The 18409-nt window shown below is 38.4% G+C and overlaps 1 protein-coding gene across 1 annotated transcript in view; it reads right to left on the minus strand.

Annotated features, from left to right (window-relative positions):
* Ktn1 (kinectin 1) overlaps window positions 1-18409 on the minus strand; it is a 96821-nt gene that overhangs the window by 14040 nt on the left and 64372 nt on the right. Inside the window, exons 29-38 of the mRNA XM_052733408.1 lie at window positions 17597-17687; window positions 15813-15881; window positions 14210-14244; window positions 11699-11789; window positions 9434-9520; window positions 6162-6251; window positions 2225-2305; window positions 1535-1624; window positions 1313-1405; window positions 9-80 (exon numbers count right to left, since the gene is read on the minus strand). Of these exons, the coding sequence (XP_052589368.1) occupies window positions 9-80; window positions 1313-1405; window positions 1535-1624; window positions 2225-2305; window positions 6162-6251; window positions 9434-9520; window positions 11699-11789; window positions 14210-14244; window positions 15813-15881; window positions 17597-17687 (799 nt within the window). The remainder of the gene's footprint in view (window positions 1-8; window positions 81-1312; window positions 1406-1534; window positions 1625-2224; window positions 2306-6161; window positions 6252-9433; window positions 9521-11698; window positions 11790-14209; window positions 14245-15812; window positions 15882-17596; window positions 17688-18409) is intronic.

The raw sequence follows: 18409 nt of genomic DNA on the forward strand, positions 1-18409 counted from the left end.
TAGCATACATTTTCCATATCTTTGTTCTCTCTTCTCAGTCGCTCCAGCTCTTGCTCTGAGGATGTGAAGGAGGACTGCATCTGAAACGTGAGACAGCAGAGAAGAGAACACTGAGGACAGGCATTCAACCTGCAGAGGGGACGGCAAGACACGCTCTACTCTCATGGCAGCCTGGCTGCTCCACCTGTGACATGCACCAGCTACAGATGTTTGGGCCACATGCACCTCTGTCCTAGGCCACATTCACCTCTGTCCTAGGCCACAGGCTAGAAATTCACCTTAAGAGATTTTTTTTAGTTCTGATTTTTAAATTTTTACTTATTTTATGCGGGGGAAGGGCAAATACAAGCCCCTGTACATCTGAGGTCAGAGAACAGCTTGCAGGAGTCAGTTCTCTCCTTCCATATGGGGTCCTGAGGATGGAATCAGGTTGTCAGGTTTTGGCAGGTACCTTTATCTGCGAGCCTTTCGTCAACCCTGCTCAGAGGTTTCAAAGCTGTACACCATACTGAACTGTCAATTATAGCTCTCAAAAGCTCACATGTAACTTCATTCCAATAATGCTCAGAACCTACCCATTTTTATGATCCTCTATTAAAAGTCAGCTAGAATCACTTGATTTCTGGTGACATTAACAGATAATCACTATATTTAACCCCCAAAGGTATTAACACAGAACACAACTAGCAACCTACAGCCTGCATGCACACACTGGCACAAAAAAATAAAAAATAAAAAATATCCCATGCAGCCGGGTGGTGGTGGTGTGTGTCTTTAATCCCAGCACTCAGGAGGGAGAGGCAGAGGCAGGTGGGATCTCTGTGAGTTCAAGGCCAGCCTGGTCTACAAAGTGAGTTCCAGGACAGCCAGAGCTATAACACAGAGAAACTCTGTCTCAAAAAACCACCACCACAAAAAAAAAAAAAAAAAAAAAAAAAAAAAAAAAAAAAAAAAATCCACCCCATGCATCTCTTCCCCACATGAAAATGGCAGGAAAAAACAAGAAACAAGATGAACAGAATGAATTAGCTTCTTCTTGACTGAAAACTAACTCTGAACCTGGGGTTCTTGACCTTGTTATCACATGTGGGATTATCACTTTCAAAGCACTGGGCCTGCTACCCTACCCACTGGTCACTCCGATGGGTGGTTTTCAAATGGGTGAACATCAGAATCACCCAGGGTTCCTTCACACAATCCGCTACCCCTGCACATGTGTAAGACACAGGTGATGTATCACTGGTGTACCCCAGACGGCACTAGAGGGGACCCACATGCTCAGTACAACTGCTCTAAGCACTTCCTTAAATACCTGCTTAATAGTCCTTCGTGACTCATCAGCTTTAATCTTCCATTTACTTTCTTCTTGTTCCACACTGCGCTGCAGCTTCTGTAAAATCCCTTCCTGGAGGCAAAGGCAGAATTATTCTGAAAAATCTGTATTCTGATGTCAAGATAAAATCACTTAGGCCAGGAAGAAATAAGTCAATGATTTAAAAAGAAAACCGAAATGTAAACTCAAGTCATTCCCTACTGTTTCTGCAAGGACGGCTTTGTATTTTTCACACTCTAGCTGTAGCAGTGTGTGCATCTCGTCAGCTTCTTTCAATCTGTGTTCCAAAACCTGTAGTGAAAAAATGCAAAGAGGAGGGTTGTAGTTTCTATTAGTTCAACATCTAGTGACATAATAAACAGACAGAAATGACTTATGATGGAATATTACATCTCAACCTTCCTAAGCAGCAATGAAGTCCATTTGTGACACTCTTTTAAGTCCATCACACATTTACAGCAAGGATGTTACTCTTTATACATAAGGCAACATCTAAGGAGGCCCACAAATACACGTTACAATGCTTAAGCCACACAGAAGCAAGATTTTATTCCTGCCGCCTAGGATTCAGAACGATCATGGGTCTGCACACTCGTGGTAGTCAAGGGTAGGAAGGAAGCTAGTTCCAGAGTGCTGCTGAAATTATCTGGGGATGCTTCAGCAAGCCAGAGACCAGCTACATATCTTAGCTGAGCTTTACTTTGAAAACTTAAGCTAAAAAGAGATGAGAGTAACCAAATTAAACATTTGGTTTTAAAAATGAAGACACCATACTCTTTTCACTACCCAACTAATAATATATCCTTTTATCAGCCAATCTTCCTGAGAACAAGTTCTGATTTGCTCCACCTCACAGTTTGTTTAAATACATAGTTCATTTCCTGAACTAACCTTGACCGTCTCTGCATCCGAAGCTCCAGCTACACATGCTTTTGCCTTCTTTTCAAAGCCACGTAACCATTCAGTGTAAGCCTGTAGAGGAGAAAAGTCCAAGGCACAGATTTCTAAAAAAGTCTGATTAGTAAAAGAAATAATCAAACATTTAAAAGCACCAAATCAGATAATATAAAAAACAACAACAACAACAAAAACCCTACATACATTGTCATTATACTTTCAGAATTTCAGAGGAAGATATAACTTTCACAGATTGAACATAATCCAGTTTTAAAAAACAAACAAATAAAAAATAAAAAAACACTAAAAGCCAAATGATGCTACCTGCCTATAGCTACACAGACTAGGAAGCATGAACAGGAAGATACTGAGTTCAAGGCCAACCTGGGTTTACATGTGAGTTTCAGGCCACCCTAGGCTATATAGGGAGACTATCATTTAAAATAAAAAAAAAAAAAATTGAGACAAGGCTTCACTATGTAGCCTGGCCTTGAACTAAAAGAAACCCTCCTGCCTCTGCCTCCCAATTACTGGGATTAAAGACAAATGGCACCATGGCCAGCAATAAATAAGTAAATAATTTAATGTACATTAAAAATTAAATATACACACATTACTATAAAAATAAGGTACTTTTTAATTCATATCAAATTATTTGCAAATGAATTTTGGACTCCAAGACAGTACACCTCAGCTCAAACTTCATATTCTAATGCCATGAGACGTACTCAGGAGCAACAGGCTACTAAGCTCAATCTGTGAAAAACTCAAAATCTAGAATGAGCAGCTTTTCAAAAACCTTTCCAGGTAAAACAATTCTTAAAATGAAGTAGAATTCAAACATTCAAAGACTAACTGAGAGGGTTCTGTTCAGAGGATTTCAAATTCTTTGAAGGTACTCCAAAGTTCCTGAAAATACTTCAAATTAAAAGACAAAACATGTATTATAAGCACATTTTAAATCATAAGGGGGGATGATACGCACATATTTAACTCCAACACAAAACTGGTTTCTGTTTACAGGTCAAGTAAAGAAAACAATACATGCTTTAGCCATTACCTGGAACTTTAGAATACAACCAGATGAAATAGTTCCTGTCCGGATCTGCTTTACACAGTGGCAAAAGCAAGCAATAAAAAGCTCCGTATAAAAGCCCTTTCGTGTTTAATAGTTACGTTAATTTATCCTAATAATAATGAGGTTTAAGTTAACTTTGTTTTCTTTTTCTCTTGTATGTAGTCCTGGCTAGTCTGTTATAGAGACCAGGATGGCCTACCTCTGCCTCCCTAGTGCTGGGATTAAAGGTGTGCACCACCATGCCTGGCTAAATTAAGAAACTCTTTTAAAAATCTAGAATACTAATCTCTTAACTAGCACATGAAAAGTTTAATATTTATTTTAAAATACAGACAACATGATGCAACATTCAACAAGTATGTGAACAAAACAAAGAATATTGCCATGTCTTATGGTGATTTACAAATTTTTACAGAGCCTTGAAGATTTAATTTTTGAAGGTCAACAGTATTGCCATTAAGAATAAATTTAACCAGCCGGGCGGTGGTGGCGCATGCCTTTAATCCCAGCACTCAGGAGGCAGAGGCAGGCGGATCTCTGTGAGTTCGAGGCCAGACTGGGCTACCAAGTGAGTTCCAGGAAAGGGTCAAAGCTACACAGAGAAACCCTGTCTCGAAAAACCAAAAAAAAAAAAAAAAAAAAAAAAAAGAATAAATTTAACCAAGCATGGTGGCACACACTTGTAATCTCAAGCCAGGATTCGGAGGCAGAAGAATCATGAATTCAAGGTCAGCCTGAGCTACATGGCAAGACCAAATCCCCAAACAAATGAGCAAGTAATAATAAGACAATCAATAGATCTGTTACATTAAAAGAAAAACTCTGGGGGCTCAAGAGATGGCTCAGTGGTTAAGAGCACTGGATGTTCTACCAGAAGCCCTAGGTTCAATTCCCAGCACCTACACGGCAGCTCACAGCTGTCTGTAACTCCAGTTCCAGGGTACCTGACACCCTCATACAGATATACATGCAGGCAAAACACCAACACACATAAATACTTTTTTTTTTAATTAGAAAAAAAAGAAAAAGAAAAAACACTGACTACTGGCAATTTTCTACAATCTTTGAAGAACAGAAACTAGATATCTTCAGCACTCTTGGCTCATAAATATTGTCAAATAAATAAATTCACCAATAAAACATACAGTAGAAACAAAACCAGATTATGGCCACAGAAGGAAAGGATATGGAATGTATTAACACCCTTCCTCTAGGTTATCTCTCTGTCTAATATAAGACATTTCTCCAGTTCAGATGGCAGTGACACCTGCTATTCAAGCCTGTGTACCCTCCTCACAGCTACAAAGGAAACAGGAACCTTCCCTCCTTACTTGAATTAACAGTAGGTGCCTGTATCCATAACCTAAAGAGAGAAAGCAGCTGACCCTCTACATCTCATACAGCACACCTGTAAGTGTGAGCTCTGCCCCTGCACCCACACCTAGAGGAAGGAGCCGTTCCATGCTTGAAGCTTTGACTGTAACCAATAAATCTGGAACATCTTGTTACAGCACAAGGCACAAGCGCTACCAAAGCCATCGCAGCCAGCCTGAAGCAGCTCCAGGGAACCACACAAGCAGATGTCATAGACCTCAGTACCCACCACCATCCACCTTGAAATACTGACCCTGAGTCAGCTAAGTCTCTGATGGGTACTGATTTATGAGTTATACAAAGGACAGAGGAACACACCAGCACTAGGAATGCAGTCAGCTAAATCCAAACTATCAGAACCTGCAACAGGACACTTCTAGGCTTCGAATGGGAGAGGAGGGAAACAGATGGGATGCAGCACACTTGCAGGGATTTAGCAGACTGAAAACACCAATCACTTGTTGATTTTATTGGGTTCTAATTATAAAATAAAATACCTCATTATTTAATTGGCATGAGCACTGTATATGGAAATTAGGGGAATGACTAAATATGTGTAATTAAAGATGTATTTTTTAAAATAAAATAATGCTTATCTCTTTAGGATTATGTGTTAAAATATTTACAGATAAAATGCCCTGATGCCTGAGTTCCTCCTGGGTGATCTAACACAGAGGTTCTCAACCTGTGGGTCATAACCTCTCAGCCAAATTTTTATCTCCAAAAATATTTACATTACAATTCATAGCAGTAGCAAAACTACAGTTATGAAGTAGCAACAAAATAATTTTATGGTTGGAGGTCACCATAGCATGAGGAACTGTAGTAAAGGGTCACCGCATTAGGAAGTTTGAGAACTAATGGGATGGGAAGTATAAAGCCATTTATATATTAACATAAGCACACATGGTGATTCCCAAAATGGGTCCTGTGATCATTATTCCACCGCCTACTTTTGAGTATACATACACTTGTTTTGTTCAAAATGTAAGAAGGCCTATGTGGACATTTCAGGAACCTCAAGGGCATTCCCTCAAGATTTAAGGGCGTTCCCTGGTACCTGAGCTGGTCATTTTTCTATCCCACTAGAACCACCTTCACCCTCATTACCTGGGGTGAAGAGGAAATGAAACTCACGGTTTTCAAATAAAAAAGACCCTAGTGCATAGCATGGGATACATTAAAGGATCGTTGTTAAAACTAAGAAGTAATGACTTAAATTATTATTGGTTTTATTACCATTCAGAAAAACCTCTTTTCCAAACACATCTACAAGCCATTCAATTTGATAGAATACAACAAAAGTTTCAGGTACAGAGCTTTGGACCAACTTACTCAGAAGCACCCCTGCCTTGTTAAGTGGCAGGGACACTGAGGAGTTCAGCACGTTAACAAATCAAATTCAGAAATCAAATGCTGCTACTGACAACTTCCTACATAATTCAGGTGAAATGTTAAAAAGCAAGAGAGTCATCTTACCAAATTAGAAGGAACAGACACCATTGGAAATAATCTTTTGAGAAGTTCTTTGGACTCTAACTCAACAGCTTCCACATGTTGTTGTCTTTCCTAAAGCAAAAGACATACCAAATCAAACTTAAAAGGTTACACAATTTTGAAAGGAGAGAAAAAAAAAAGCTATGACCTTTGAAACTTTAATAAAGAAAAAAGTCAATTTTTAAAACTTAAAATTGAAAAATATCATTTTTCTTACTTTAAGGCATTAAAGGGTACTTGCTTAAAGACAAGATCTCTAATGAATCCTAAATAGCAAATAATACCTTGAGTTAATCAAGGAAAAGCAGTAACTGACAATACAGATGTTCTTTGTCATTAGAAACAAAGTGATTTGCCTCTCCAGGAACACTTCAAACATACATCCCTTCCTATCATTAAAACCTCACAGACAACTTTACCAAGAAACATGCATCTGGGTGGGATAAATGAGGCTTATTGACCAGTAATAGTTTACAAAAAAAAACAGTGATACTTTCCTATTCTGTTAAACAAAAGGGACAAATAAATTGGGGTGGAAGTAAAGGGGGAGGGGCAGAGCTGACCACCGCACCAATGCCAGACATCAGTAAGAATACTTCTGATATACAGTGGGCTGTCAAGTTCAACAGTACTGATATTTAATCTAAAGTTGTTGATTTCTAACTCCAACTCCAATTATAAACTCAGAACCAGGGTTTGTCAAAATTAGGGAAACAATTTGATCACATACACATAGCCCCTCAAATCTAATGCTCAAACTATTTCTACAAGATTTAAAAAAAAAAAAAAGACACCTCTAAAAATGTACATCAAAGCCAACAAAACCATTTCACATGCTACTGAGTCCAGCAAGCAACAGCAGGGGACGAGCAGCACCTCGAGCATCGCTCAGCTCTTTGAAATCTGTCACTGATTTAAGACATATACACTTCAATTTAAGGAAACATTAATCACATGAAAATCTAAATGTACACAACAGAAACTAGAAATTGTATTCTATGCACTCAAACGTGCTGTATTATTAAAGACTAATGGCAATATTTTACCACTAACAGCTGTTTTACCCAGTATTTTCAATAATTTAGTCAAGTCCACGAACTTGCACGTATATACCTAACTGCACAAAGCAGGGTATATTCACTTGAAGGAAACAACTGCTACTTCAGAGATGATCAAGAGGAGATTGTTCTCATTTGCCTACAGACAACGTGGAACAGAAGCATCCTGAGACCACAGAGGGAGAAAACGTAGCTCATCATCAACAGCCACCAAGCAAACTACTTTATTCTACAGAGAATTTGGTGGCAAACAACAATTTCCATTCAACACTTAAAATAGATCTAATTTTAGAAACTGAATTATTTCCTTAGTTCCAGCATTGATTAGAATATGCAAAGTACCTTTTATGTAAGTCTGTCATTTATAGTTTCTTACAAGTATTTACTACTTTACAAGTAACTCCAGGCTAGGTTTGGGGGCTCACACTTTTACCCAGTAGAGACAGAGGCAGAGGTAGGTAGATCTGTAGGAGTTTGAAGCTATCCTGGTCTAATTAGCTAGTTTCAGGCCAGCCGAAGCTACTCTGTAGTGAGACTCTGTCTCAAAAGAAAAAATAAATAAGTAAAGCTCCAGAAGCTAGTACGGTGGCACACGCCTGTAACCCCAGACCTGGGAAGCTGAAGCAGGAGGATCTCAAGAGTCAGGCCAGCATGGACTATGTACTGAGACCCAACCACACATAAAAGAAAAATCTAGTCAATAAAAACTAAACATTTACAGCGAGGGCTACACAAAGAAACCCTGCTTTTAAAAAAAAAAAAAATCAATAAATAAACATCTAAGAACAGTATGCTACCCTTTATTTTGACTTTATTTCTAGCACCTAAAAACACTAAAGGTGCTTTACATCACAATTTGTGGCACTTAGTAAATCAACATCATTTACACCCATGCTGTGAAAGGATTCTCAGTTCTGTTAAGGGAAGACTGGAGTCTATTCTCTGTAAATCATTGAGCTATCAAGCCATCATGCACATACTGGAGCTCCCTTTGTGCAGTAGAGGATGCAACAATGCCTTGTACAGGAAAGGTAAGAAGAACACTTTAGCTCTCAATAGTCCAAAGCCCATACTAGAAGCCTCCTTTGTGACAGGTGACTGCACAACAGGAACCCTTCACAATTAAACAGGACCTGTGGGGCTAGAGCCTCAGTCTCTGGCTGAAATCCCTCTTGCAGTAATAGCTGCCAACTGTCTCAACTTCATGAAAATTTTTACCAGGTTAAGTACTGCAGTAAGTATAAATCTACTGCACTAAAGGAAATATAACTGTACACATGATATTAGCAAATCTTAAAATTGTACTCTACTAAAAAACTGTTTCCAATGTCCTTAAGACTGTAATTAAAATGCAATAGATTACCTTGGCACACAAACACTTTTGGAATGTGGAATTAATCATATGGGGCATTGATTAACCTGGCTTCAAAATCCAATATTCCTGTTGCAATCATGCTCAGTTGTCCCACTTTATAGTTTACGCCTCCATTCTCACCCTTTTCCCTAGTGGACAGACAGGCTCAAGAAGAATGCCCTTTGTTGTTTTGAAGATAAAGGGAACATATTTGTCAGAAGTATTTTATATACTCATCAAGAGACTTCTCCATTCATACTAATATTACATACTTCACAGGACACGTGTGCCACAACTGTCCAGCCACTTCAAAATACAAAGTTTAAGTCTCTCTCCTCTGAGGAATCACCCCCAGTAGCAAACTTTGAATTGAAACTTTTTCTGTACTATTTAAGATTTTGTTCTTTTCCTACCTTGTCTGAATCCTCCTGGTATGCTCTAGAAACCCCACTTTACTATGCATCACAGATACATGCTAGGTTTTCAAACCTGTTCCATTAGTTCACATCGATTTCTCTGACTTAGAGACTTCATGGAAGTTCTCTTAACTACGTCATTGGCACACACCATCTGACAAGGACAGACCTGCATACACAGCATTGAGTCTGAGCCTCTCCCACCTACAGCTGCGCTCACCAAAACACCAACAAGGTCATCCCAACAGATCAGAGTGCCCACAAGTCTCAAGGAGCAGACAGATGAAGAAGCAGAGATGATGAAGAAGATAAATGGGGGTGACAAAGAGACACTATATTTAAACTGCAGTAACAGGAAATGCTTTAGTCTGATCTGACAAGCTGCAGACTTTTTCTGTGCACGGTGTTTCTGGAGTTAATTACAACCTTGGAAGTCTTGTTCACTTTGTCCTGCAGCATTTTTTCAGTTGATGCCAATGCCTCCATTGCTTCCCAGTTTTTCTCCCGAAGGTCCTAATCATTTTTAGAAAGAATGATTTCAGTTTATCCATTATTAAAAGATTTCTCCTTTAACTTCATCAATATTTTGCACTGCATTTAAATGCTGGTTACTGCAAAATTATTTCAATGGGAAAATGTGTATATTAGCCAAAAAAGGTAATGTTTAGAAGTTTGAATGAGGAAATAAAGATGCCCACTTCTCACGTTTTAGTATGCACACCAAATATGCCAGTTTTTACAGACAGTCAACTGTACAAATGTGACAAAGAGGAAAGCATGTGAAGGTAAACATGCCAACCGGAATTACAGTTAGGACTTCAAGTTCATCATTAGAGCTGAGAACAGCAAATGCACAGTACTGCAAAAACACTTCTCTGTAATTGTAAAAGGATGCCCAACATCACCCTCCCGGGACTTTATACTGCCGCATAACATTTTTTTTTTTCTCTAACCCTATTTTAAATAAAATTAATACATTTCCAGGGTTGGGGATTTAGCTCAGTGGTAGAGCGCTTGCCTAGCAAGCACAAGGCCCTAAGTTCGGTCCTCAGCTCCGGAAAATTAAACAAACAAACAAAAAAAAATAGTACATTTCCAATCTTCCTAGGAAAGGCAAAGTAAGCCTCTGTGTTCTGTATCTTAGCATGGTCGAAATGGACACCACAAGCAATCAGACACAACTGTGCTAGCCGGTTGACTGAAGCAAATGAAGCAGAGAAATGATAAAACACTTTTCATTAAGGAGAAAGAGGCCATTTAAAAGCAAGCTCTGAAAGAAAGCAATTCCTTACCAAATACAAATAAAAACAATATGCTATATTTCATCTTCAGAATTAGGAACATAAACAAAAACTAAAAGCCAATAATTACCATTTATTGCAAGTTTAGATGCCAAATACTGTATTTAGCATTCCACAAATTCTCATTAATCCTTACAACAATTTATGGTCTTTTATTCCCACTTTATAGATGGGAAACCACAGCTGAAAGTTAAGAAATCTGGCCAAATGTGTGGAACAAATGAGTGGCAGAACTGGAGTGGGCTGACGCTGCACCCTGCTGGCCTCCACTGCCCTGGCTCTTTTCCCAGGCTTGAAATCAAGACCTGCAGAGCTGCTGCTGCCGCTATGGTGAATGAAGTAAACTCCACTATTGTGCCTGCCTAAACTCAGAATCCCAGGAATAAAATGCAGTTGCAATGTTAGAAATATACTGAAAACATTCATGCCAAATTTTGTGGCTAAGTAATGCTGTTAGTGATTAACATTATGTAACACACAAAGAGCAGTTCACATACCTAATTTTGACAAACTCAGGGTATAAGAAAATGCCAACTTGTTAGTTAGCAATTTAACACAAACTTTCAAAGATTTAACTTACATTGAAAAATACACATCTATTTATTATCAATATTCTCCTATCACTTAATAACATTTTGATCTTGCTCACAATAAGTAAGCACACTTTTGTGTGAAAAAGACATCTTCTAGCAAGAATACTTAAGACTATTAGTTACTACCTTTTAATAAGAGAGAATTTATGAAATTCAACTGCATCTACTATTTGCTTGGTAAAAGCACTAGGATTTAGAATTCTTAAAGAACTAATCATTTCCATTTTAGCAAACATATATTCAAGTTCGAAGACCACTAGCAAATTTAATTACCAATATTTTCTACTGCTTCTCATTTGAAAAAAGCACAATTACAGAAGGTTTTACAAGCTTAATTACAAAGATTGAAACTGATATTTCTTTTAGTATATCAGGAAAAAAAAGGAACACAAAAATAACAACAAAAACTTAGCCCTGTTTAAGTAAAAGGAAATGCCTTTGTTTTTAAAATAACAAGTCTGAAAGGCTTATTTTTCTAAACAAAAGTTTTAACACAAAGTCAATCATATTTTTGTTTTTTTTTAAAGCTTTTTTTGAAATAGCTCAATACCAGTATTTTTGATATAAAAATTCATCTTTTTACTATTAAAACTGCTTTCCAATAAAATGATGACTCTAGTAACAGCCTCAAGGACAGGAAGAAATCAAAAGTGTGCTCCACAAAGACCAAGAATTCTAAAGCACACACACACACACACACACACACACACACACACACACACACACACGTCCCTGCCCATGTTTCAACTCTAGTGCTCTACAGTGGAAAAGTCTGTTTGTCATGAACAGTGGCTTACATTATTTTTCTTCCTCTGATGTTCAACAGCAATCTTCAAAGAATCTAATTCATTGCGAAGATTAGTTAATTCTTTTTCTTTTTCTGAAATTCTAAATCAGAATGTGAATATATTTTAGGAAAACAGCATCTAAAATAAACAATACTATAAATTACATATTAGATAAACAGTAATACCATCCAGATACCTATATTTCAATATTTTTAATACAAAATAAAAACAGGTGAACCTGTGAAAATGTAACTATAGATCAACTACTGTTTAGCATAAAGAACCTGTCCTCTGAATTCTTGATTTCAAAAGTGATTTCTGGGGCAAGAGCTGTGCCTCCCCAGTCGGTAGAGTGTTTGCGCCTAAGATGCACAAGGCCCTGGTTTCAATTCCCAGCCTACGAGCCCCATGTGTGACCGCACAGCACTCACAATACTAACACTTGCATAGTGGAGCCAGGAAGAGTGGAAGTTCAAGGTCACCCTCACTATACAGTGAGCTGAAGGTCAGCCTAAGTTATGTAACTGTCTAAATGGGGGTTAGGGGTGAGTCTGATACAAAGGCAGTCTTTAAAAGCTTTTTATTTTAAGGCAATGAAATCAGTTATGACTAATTGGCTCATTAAACCAACAACATTATATTAAAGTAACCTGGTAGTCTATTGTTATTTTTACCCAATCTTAGGATTCATGATTTTGATTTTTGTTTTTCTCCTGGTCCTGTCCAATGCCTTAGTTGTTTCCCAGAAATGCAGAAAGCAAAGAAAGGCAAAATTTCAGAACTCATTTGTGTTATACTTGAGTAGAATGTCCCATCACAAACAGTTTTCTTAAGACTAAAGGGCTGCCCAACAACCAATCTGGTCCTTGAGTTTAAAAACTGTTTGCTATACAACATGAAGTCTTCTCGAAAAGACGCATGTGATGGGAGTCTGGCCCCACATGGTGCTGCTATTTTGAAAGGGTCTGATAGGACCCATATGGAAAAAGTGTATCACTAGCAGTGGTCACTGAAAAGTATCTTGTTCCCAGTACAGATCCTCTGGGGTGGGGTTCCTAATACCCTGTTCTCCCTATTACAACCCAGTGTCAGTAGAGCTAAGGATAATAGACTGCCAAGCATCTTGGTCAGTCACAAGTCTGATTAACAGTAATTAATACTTTTAGTTTCACTTTGGGGGTGTTTTTTTTTTTTTCCAGAGGAGGGGTTGCTATGAGACAAAAATCTATGTTGCCAAGGCTGGTCCAACAATCACTGCTCAGGTAATCCACCTGCCTCCTCATGCCAAATAGCTGGGATTACAGGTGTGCACCACTGTGCCAGTGTCCTGCTTCCACAGTTTAAAATGTTTAAAAAACTAAAATAGGCGCACCCCTTTAATCCCAGCACTTGGGAGGCAGAGCCAGGCAGATCTCTATGAGTTTGAGGTCAGCCTGGTCTATAGAGAGAGATCCAGGACAGGCACCAAAACCACACAGAGAAACCCTGTCTTGAAAAAACCAAAACAAAAAACAAAAACTAGGGGCTGGAGTGCTACTCAGTGGCTAAGAGCACTGCTGCTCTTGCCACAGACACAGCTGCTCCAGTTCCCAGTACCCACATCAGGACACTCACAACTACTTTCAACTCCAGGTTCAGGAAATCCAATATCCTCTTCTGACCTCCATGGGCACTGTGTGCACACGAGCACACACAGAAAGGCAGGAAAACACACATACATACAAACAACAATAAAATAAAACCTACGTGTACACAAAACAGTAACAATAGGAAACTTGGACTGCTATGGTCCCTGAGGCCTAAAGTACTGTCAGCTCATTACAGAAAATGTCTGCAGACTCTTTCCTTCATACAGCTGACCTCAGGACTCAGTTAAAACAACTAACCACCTGAGCCTACTAAATGGCCAACTTCACAAATAAGTCAGGATGGGAGAACATTCAGACTGTTATCTACTAACAGATGTAATATGGTTGGCATTTAGTATTTCGAAACATACTGTAAGCAGAAATGACTTTCATTTAGTAGCCTCTTAGAGAAATCAAAGACCAACAAAAAAAAAGTTTCAGTTTCTTTAAAAAAAAAAAATCAAAGAGAACTGTAACAACTCTAAGTTTCATTAAAATGCAGTAGTCGAACCAAAGTCTGCACCACGGGCCCAGAGTGGGACCCGAGCAAGAGCAAGCAGCGGAGCTGAGGCTGTGCTGATCTGAGGAAAAGCTCCAACATACAGCTCCACCCCCAATGCCCCCATCGGAGTTCTCTGAACGTCTACAGAAGACAGGAGTAAGTAAGAAAAGCCCAAACACCTCCCTCAACAAAAGAATGGAAGGGAGAGACATGCTTCAAAAGGTGCTTTAGTCAGCAAAGCACTACTGCTCACAGGCCTGCAGTCCAGAGCATTCGCCGAGAACTATTCAATTTAGACCACCATTTGAAATTACATTAAATTCCCTGTCTGAGGGTAACTCAGCACTTAACTTTATAACACACCAAACTTTGAATCAATGCATTACTTACACTGTTTGTAATTCTTCCTGAGAGGGAAAAGATGCCTATTAAAAAAAGAGTTACATATTAGTTCAAAATAAAGCTCTCTAGAACATAACAAAATTAAATTCTTCTTGGAGATAAACACCAAAGTGAAAAATAGTATATCCTTTACTATGCCAGCACTCTGAGTAAGCAGTTTTAATAAAAGCATATACAAATTTATAAGGTGTACTGAGTGGTAAGTCCAATTTTCACTATCACTCCATAAAGTGTTTACTTTGTATAGCACCGAGGTACTTTTCATATTGGCTCCTAAAACTATCTAAATAAAATCAACAAAAAAAAAATTAAGAAAAGCTGATTTTCTCACATCCAAAAAAAGTGATTTTATATAGTATGCAAAGGTACACAGCTCTCACATATGGATACATAGTATGATGACCACCAGAAGTTGTCTGTCAGCAGGGACTCTCAAGTGTCTCATAAATGCATTCTGATCTACCCATACATGTTCATAAAAACGATGGGTACACATATTTGGTAGGGCTTACAACTTTGTTCAGTGGTAGAGCACTTGGCTGGCATGCACAAGGCCCCTAGGTTCAACCTCCAAAATGCCAAAAACTGTGTGTATATCATACATACATACATACATATATATATATATATACATACACACACACACACATATATATATATTCTTAAATACCTTATGTTTACTTTACCAAGCAGAAATATATATTAAGGGGCATATTAATGCTAGCCTATTACTTATAACATCTATCTTACATATCTGTTAGTTTCTTTCCAATTACTGATTGTTTTATTTAAGAGGAGAAGAAGGGCGTGCACTTAGATTTAAACAGACCTCTGCCAAGACATTAGCTGACTTCCTAAAAAAAGCATTCTGTAAGACTGGGACATATGCAGGCACATTAGCACGTGTGTACATAATAGAGCTGGAACACTGATCAGAGCACACACGTGTATATAATAGAGTTGGAGCATTGATCAGAGCGCACACGCACGCATGCACGCACGCGCACACACACACGTGTATATAATAGAGCTGGAATACTGCTCAGAGCATACACACACACGTATGTATATAATGGGGCGGGAACACTGGTCAGAGAACACACACATGTTATGTATATAGTAGAGCTGGAACACTGGTCAGAGCGCGCACGCACACGTATGTATATAACAGAGTTGCAACACTGATCAGAGCACACACACACACACACACACACACACACACGTGTATATAATAGAGCTGGAACACTGATCAGAGCACACACACAAATGTGTATATAATAGAGCTGGAACACTGGTCAGAACACACACACACACACACACATGTGCGTATATAGTAGAGCTGGAACACTGATCAGGGCACACACAAGTATATGTATGTAATCAAGCTGGAACACTGACACTAAGGCTACTTGTACATATTTTATAAGTTACACTTTATTTTACCTTAGACATGGCACAGTAAATTGCTTTTATAGGAAATTTAAAGAATAAAAGAACCATCACTTTACTCTCCGTGAACACGTAAAAAGGACAAGAGCAAGCATAAACAGCTATCATTATAGATAAAGGAGAGATGTGGAATAGAACCTACCTGTTGGTGATTCTGCTGACTAAGCTGTTCAACTTGGGATTTAAATAATTTATTTTCATCTTGTACCTCCTATCAACAAAAAAATTAAACATGAATACTTAGACAGAGATTATGACTTTTCTATATAAGCTTTTAAAATGTCATACGGTCAAGGAAAATTCCAAAATAGTAACAATTTTAAAAAGATGGAAACGGCCACATTAAAACATGCTGCTAAATTACAGTAATTGTGTTTAGTTCTAGTCTTGGAAGGGATGTTTCAGTGGAATGACCCGACCCAACATGGTTAAGAATCTAGTGGAGGGTGGCACGCATCTGGCGGGCAGGGTTCAAGCTTCACCCTGCAGCCTTGGTCTAGGCTCCTTGTCATCTATCTAGTAATATGAACAGGCTCAGTGACAACCTGAGGCGGCTGCTCCTCCTATTTAATAAACACCCTGGGGAGCACAGCCACTGCATCCTGACAGGGATTATCAGCACAGCTGACTTCCTCTCCTGAGCTTAGAATGTTATTCTCACCACTCAGTGAGGTAAATTACAGATGAACTAAAAATATATAAATAAGATTAAACTTATTAAAAGGAAACACAAAAGTGTTTATAATCACAAAATGAGAGGACTTTCTTCTTGTGACTTAAAACAGGAAACTGCTTATATTGAATATACAAAATTCTCAATTTTTGGAAGAGGGGATGGGAATCAAAGGAAATGTAACCGTACATAATAACAAAACATTCATTTTCCATATTACATAAAAAGATCCTAAAAATCATTTTTTTTTAAAGTCATCCCAAAGACAAACTGTAGAACAAAATTTAAAGGGCACTGAGTATACAAATGGCTTAAACATACTAAGAAATCTCAACTTCTCTGTCTAAAGCAATTTAAAATGATCCCTCTTCTCAGATAGGACATCACGTCTACACCTTCTGCCAACTTTGGACACAAAGGGGAAAGAGTGCTGTCGGCAAGAGTGTAGATTAAGTAAGAACATGTACAAGGAGCGCTCCAGCCTAAGAAAACTAAACCTAAGTGTCCTGAGGAGAGAGGGGACGTGAGAGAACAAAGGCTCACCCTAGAGCGTGAAGCAGGCGCTTCAAGGTACTCCAGGCTGCTATAAACTTGCTGCCCCTTCAGACTAATGTCCTGAATGAATTACACTGAATAGTAATTACATGAAAGGTGAGACCTGAGCTTCTCTTTAAACTATGAATCTCTCTGAAAACAAAGCAAACTTGCTTAAGCCATTAACACAAAATTTTACTTCTAGAAAGTATAAGACAAATAGTATTCAAAATCTGTATGCAAAGATAGCCACTAAAGTATAGTTTGTAACGGGAGAACAACCCTAAACTCCAGGTACCCTTATCAGCTGGGATTGCTTATAGAGTACAATACATAAACCCATTAAAGGTCAAGGGCAGCTGGGCATGGTGACTCACACCTTTAATTCCAACACTCCAGCTCAGACGCAGGAGGACTACAAGTCAGAGGTAGCAATTGCAAGGCCAGGCTGAGATACATAACTTGACGCTGTCTCAAAAAACTTTAAAAATCAAAAGCTAGTGATGTAGGTAAGTGATAGAGCATTTGTCTTGCATGTACAGAGGCTTAGATTCCCTGGATTTGATCAACACAAAACAAAACAAACTGTTAAAAAGCAGAGGAAGGCACTCTATGAAACCGAGAACTTTCTCAAAAGACAGAACCAGCCCCCAGAGCACTCAGCTTTTGATGGACAAGCCCCACAACCTGAACAACCAAAGATAATAACTCACACTTACCTGTAACAGCTTTGATTTGTTGGAAAGATCACTCTCTGTGTCTTTTAATATAGCTTCTATTCTCTTAATTTCGTTTTCCTTTTCTTTCAACCTAGAATTTTTACAAAGATCTTACGTTAGTAATGTACATGGAAAAGAAAAAGCAGATTCTGCTATCACCCCTGAGAAAACACAAGCAATGCCTACCAGCATGTTTTAAAGATGGTATTTCCAAGCTCATTCTACTTCCTAGTCAAGAACAATCTAAAACAACATATTTTATTCTAACACTTCTTAAGTAAATATGGCATTACATAAGAGAAAGCTAAAATAAATGCTAAGTGCAAAACAGCATTCCAGCTATTTACTATAAAAACTACTACCTAAAAAATGAAAGGAATTTTGCTGCCAGAAATCTTAGCTATAATTCATTAATCCTCAAAGTTAAAAAACACTCCTTGTACTAAAGATGTGTGCATAGTATTTAATTTGGTATTTCCTTACCCAAATTTTCTTCTACTTTTTTAAACTTTTTAGTACATTTATGGGGGTAGGGGATAGGTATATAGCTGCCATGGTGCACACTGAAGCTCAGAAAACAATTTATATGAGTAAATTCTCTTCTACCGTGTGTGTGTGTGTGTGTGTGTGTGTGTGTGTGTGTGTGTGTGTGTGTGTGTGTCTGTGTGTGTCTGTGTGTCTGTGTGTGTGGTCTTGTGTGCCTACTGCTGCCACAGTATGAAGAAGTCAGTTTTCTCTCTTAACCAACTGAGTCTAGGAATTGAAGCTCAGGTCACTGGGCTTGGGAGCAAGCACCTTTACCCAGTGAGCCTT

The sequence above is a fragment of the Peromyscus californicus genome, unplaced genomic scaffold (assembly GCF_007827085.1).
Source record: "Peromyscus californicus insignis strain IS unplaced genomic scaffold, ASM782708v3 Scaffold_12__1_contigs__length_115047231, whole genome shotgun sequence".
Classification (NCBI taxonomy): Eukaryota; Metazoa; Chordata; class Mammalia; order Rodentia; family Cricetidae; genus Peromyscus; species Peromyscus californicus.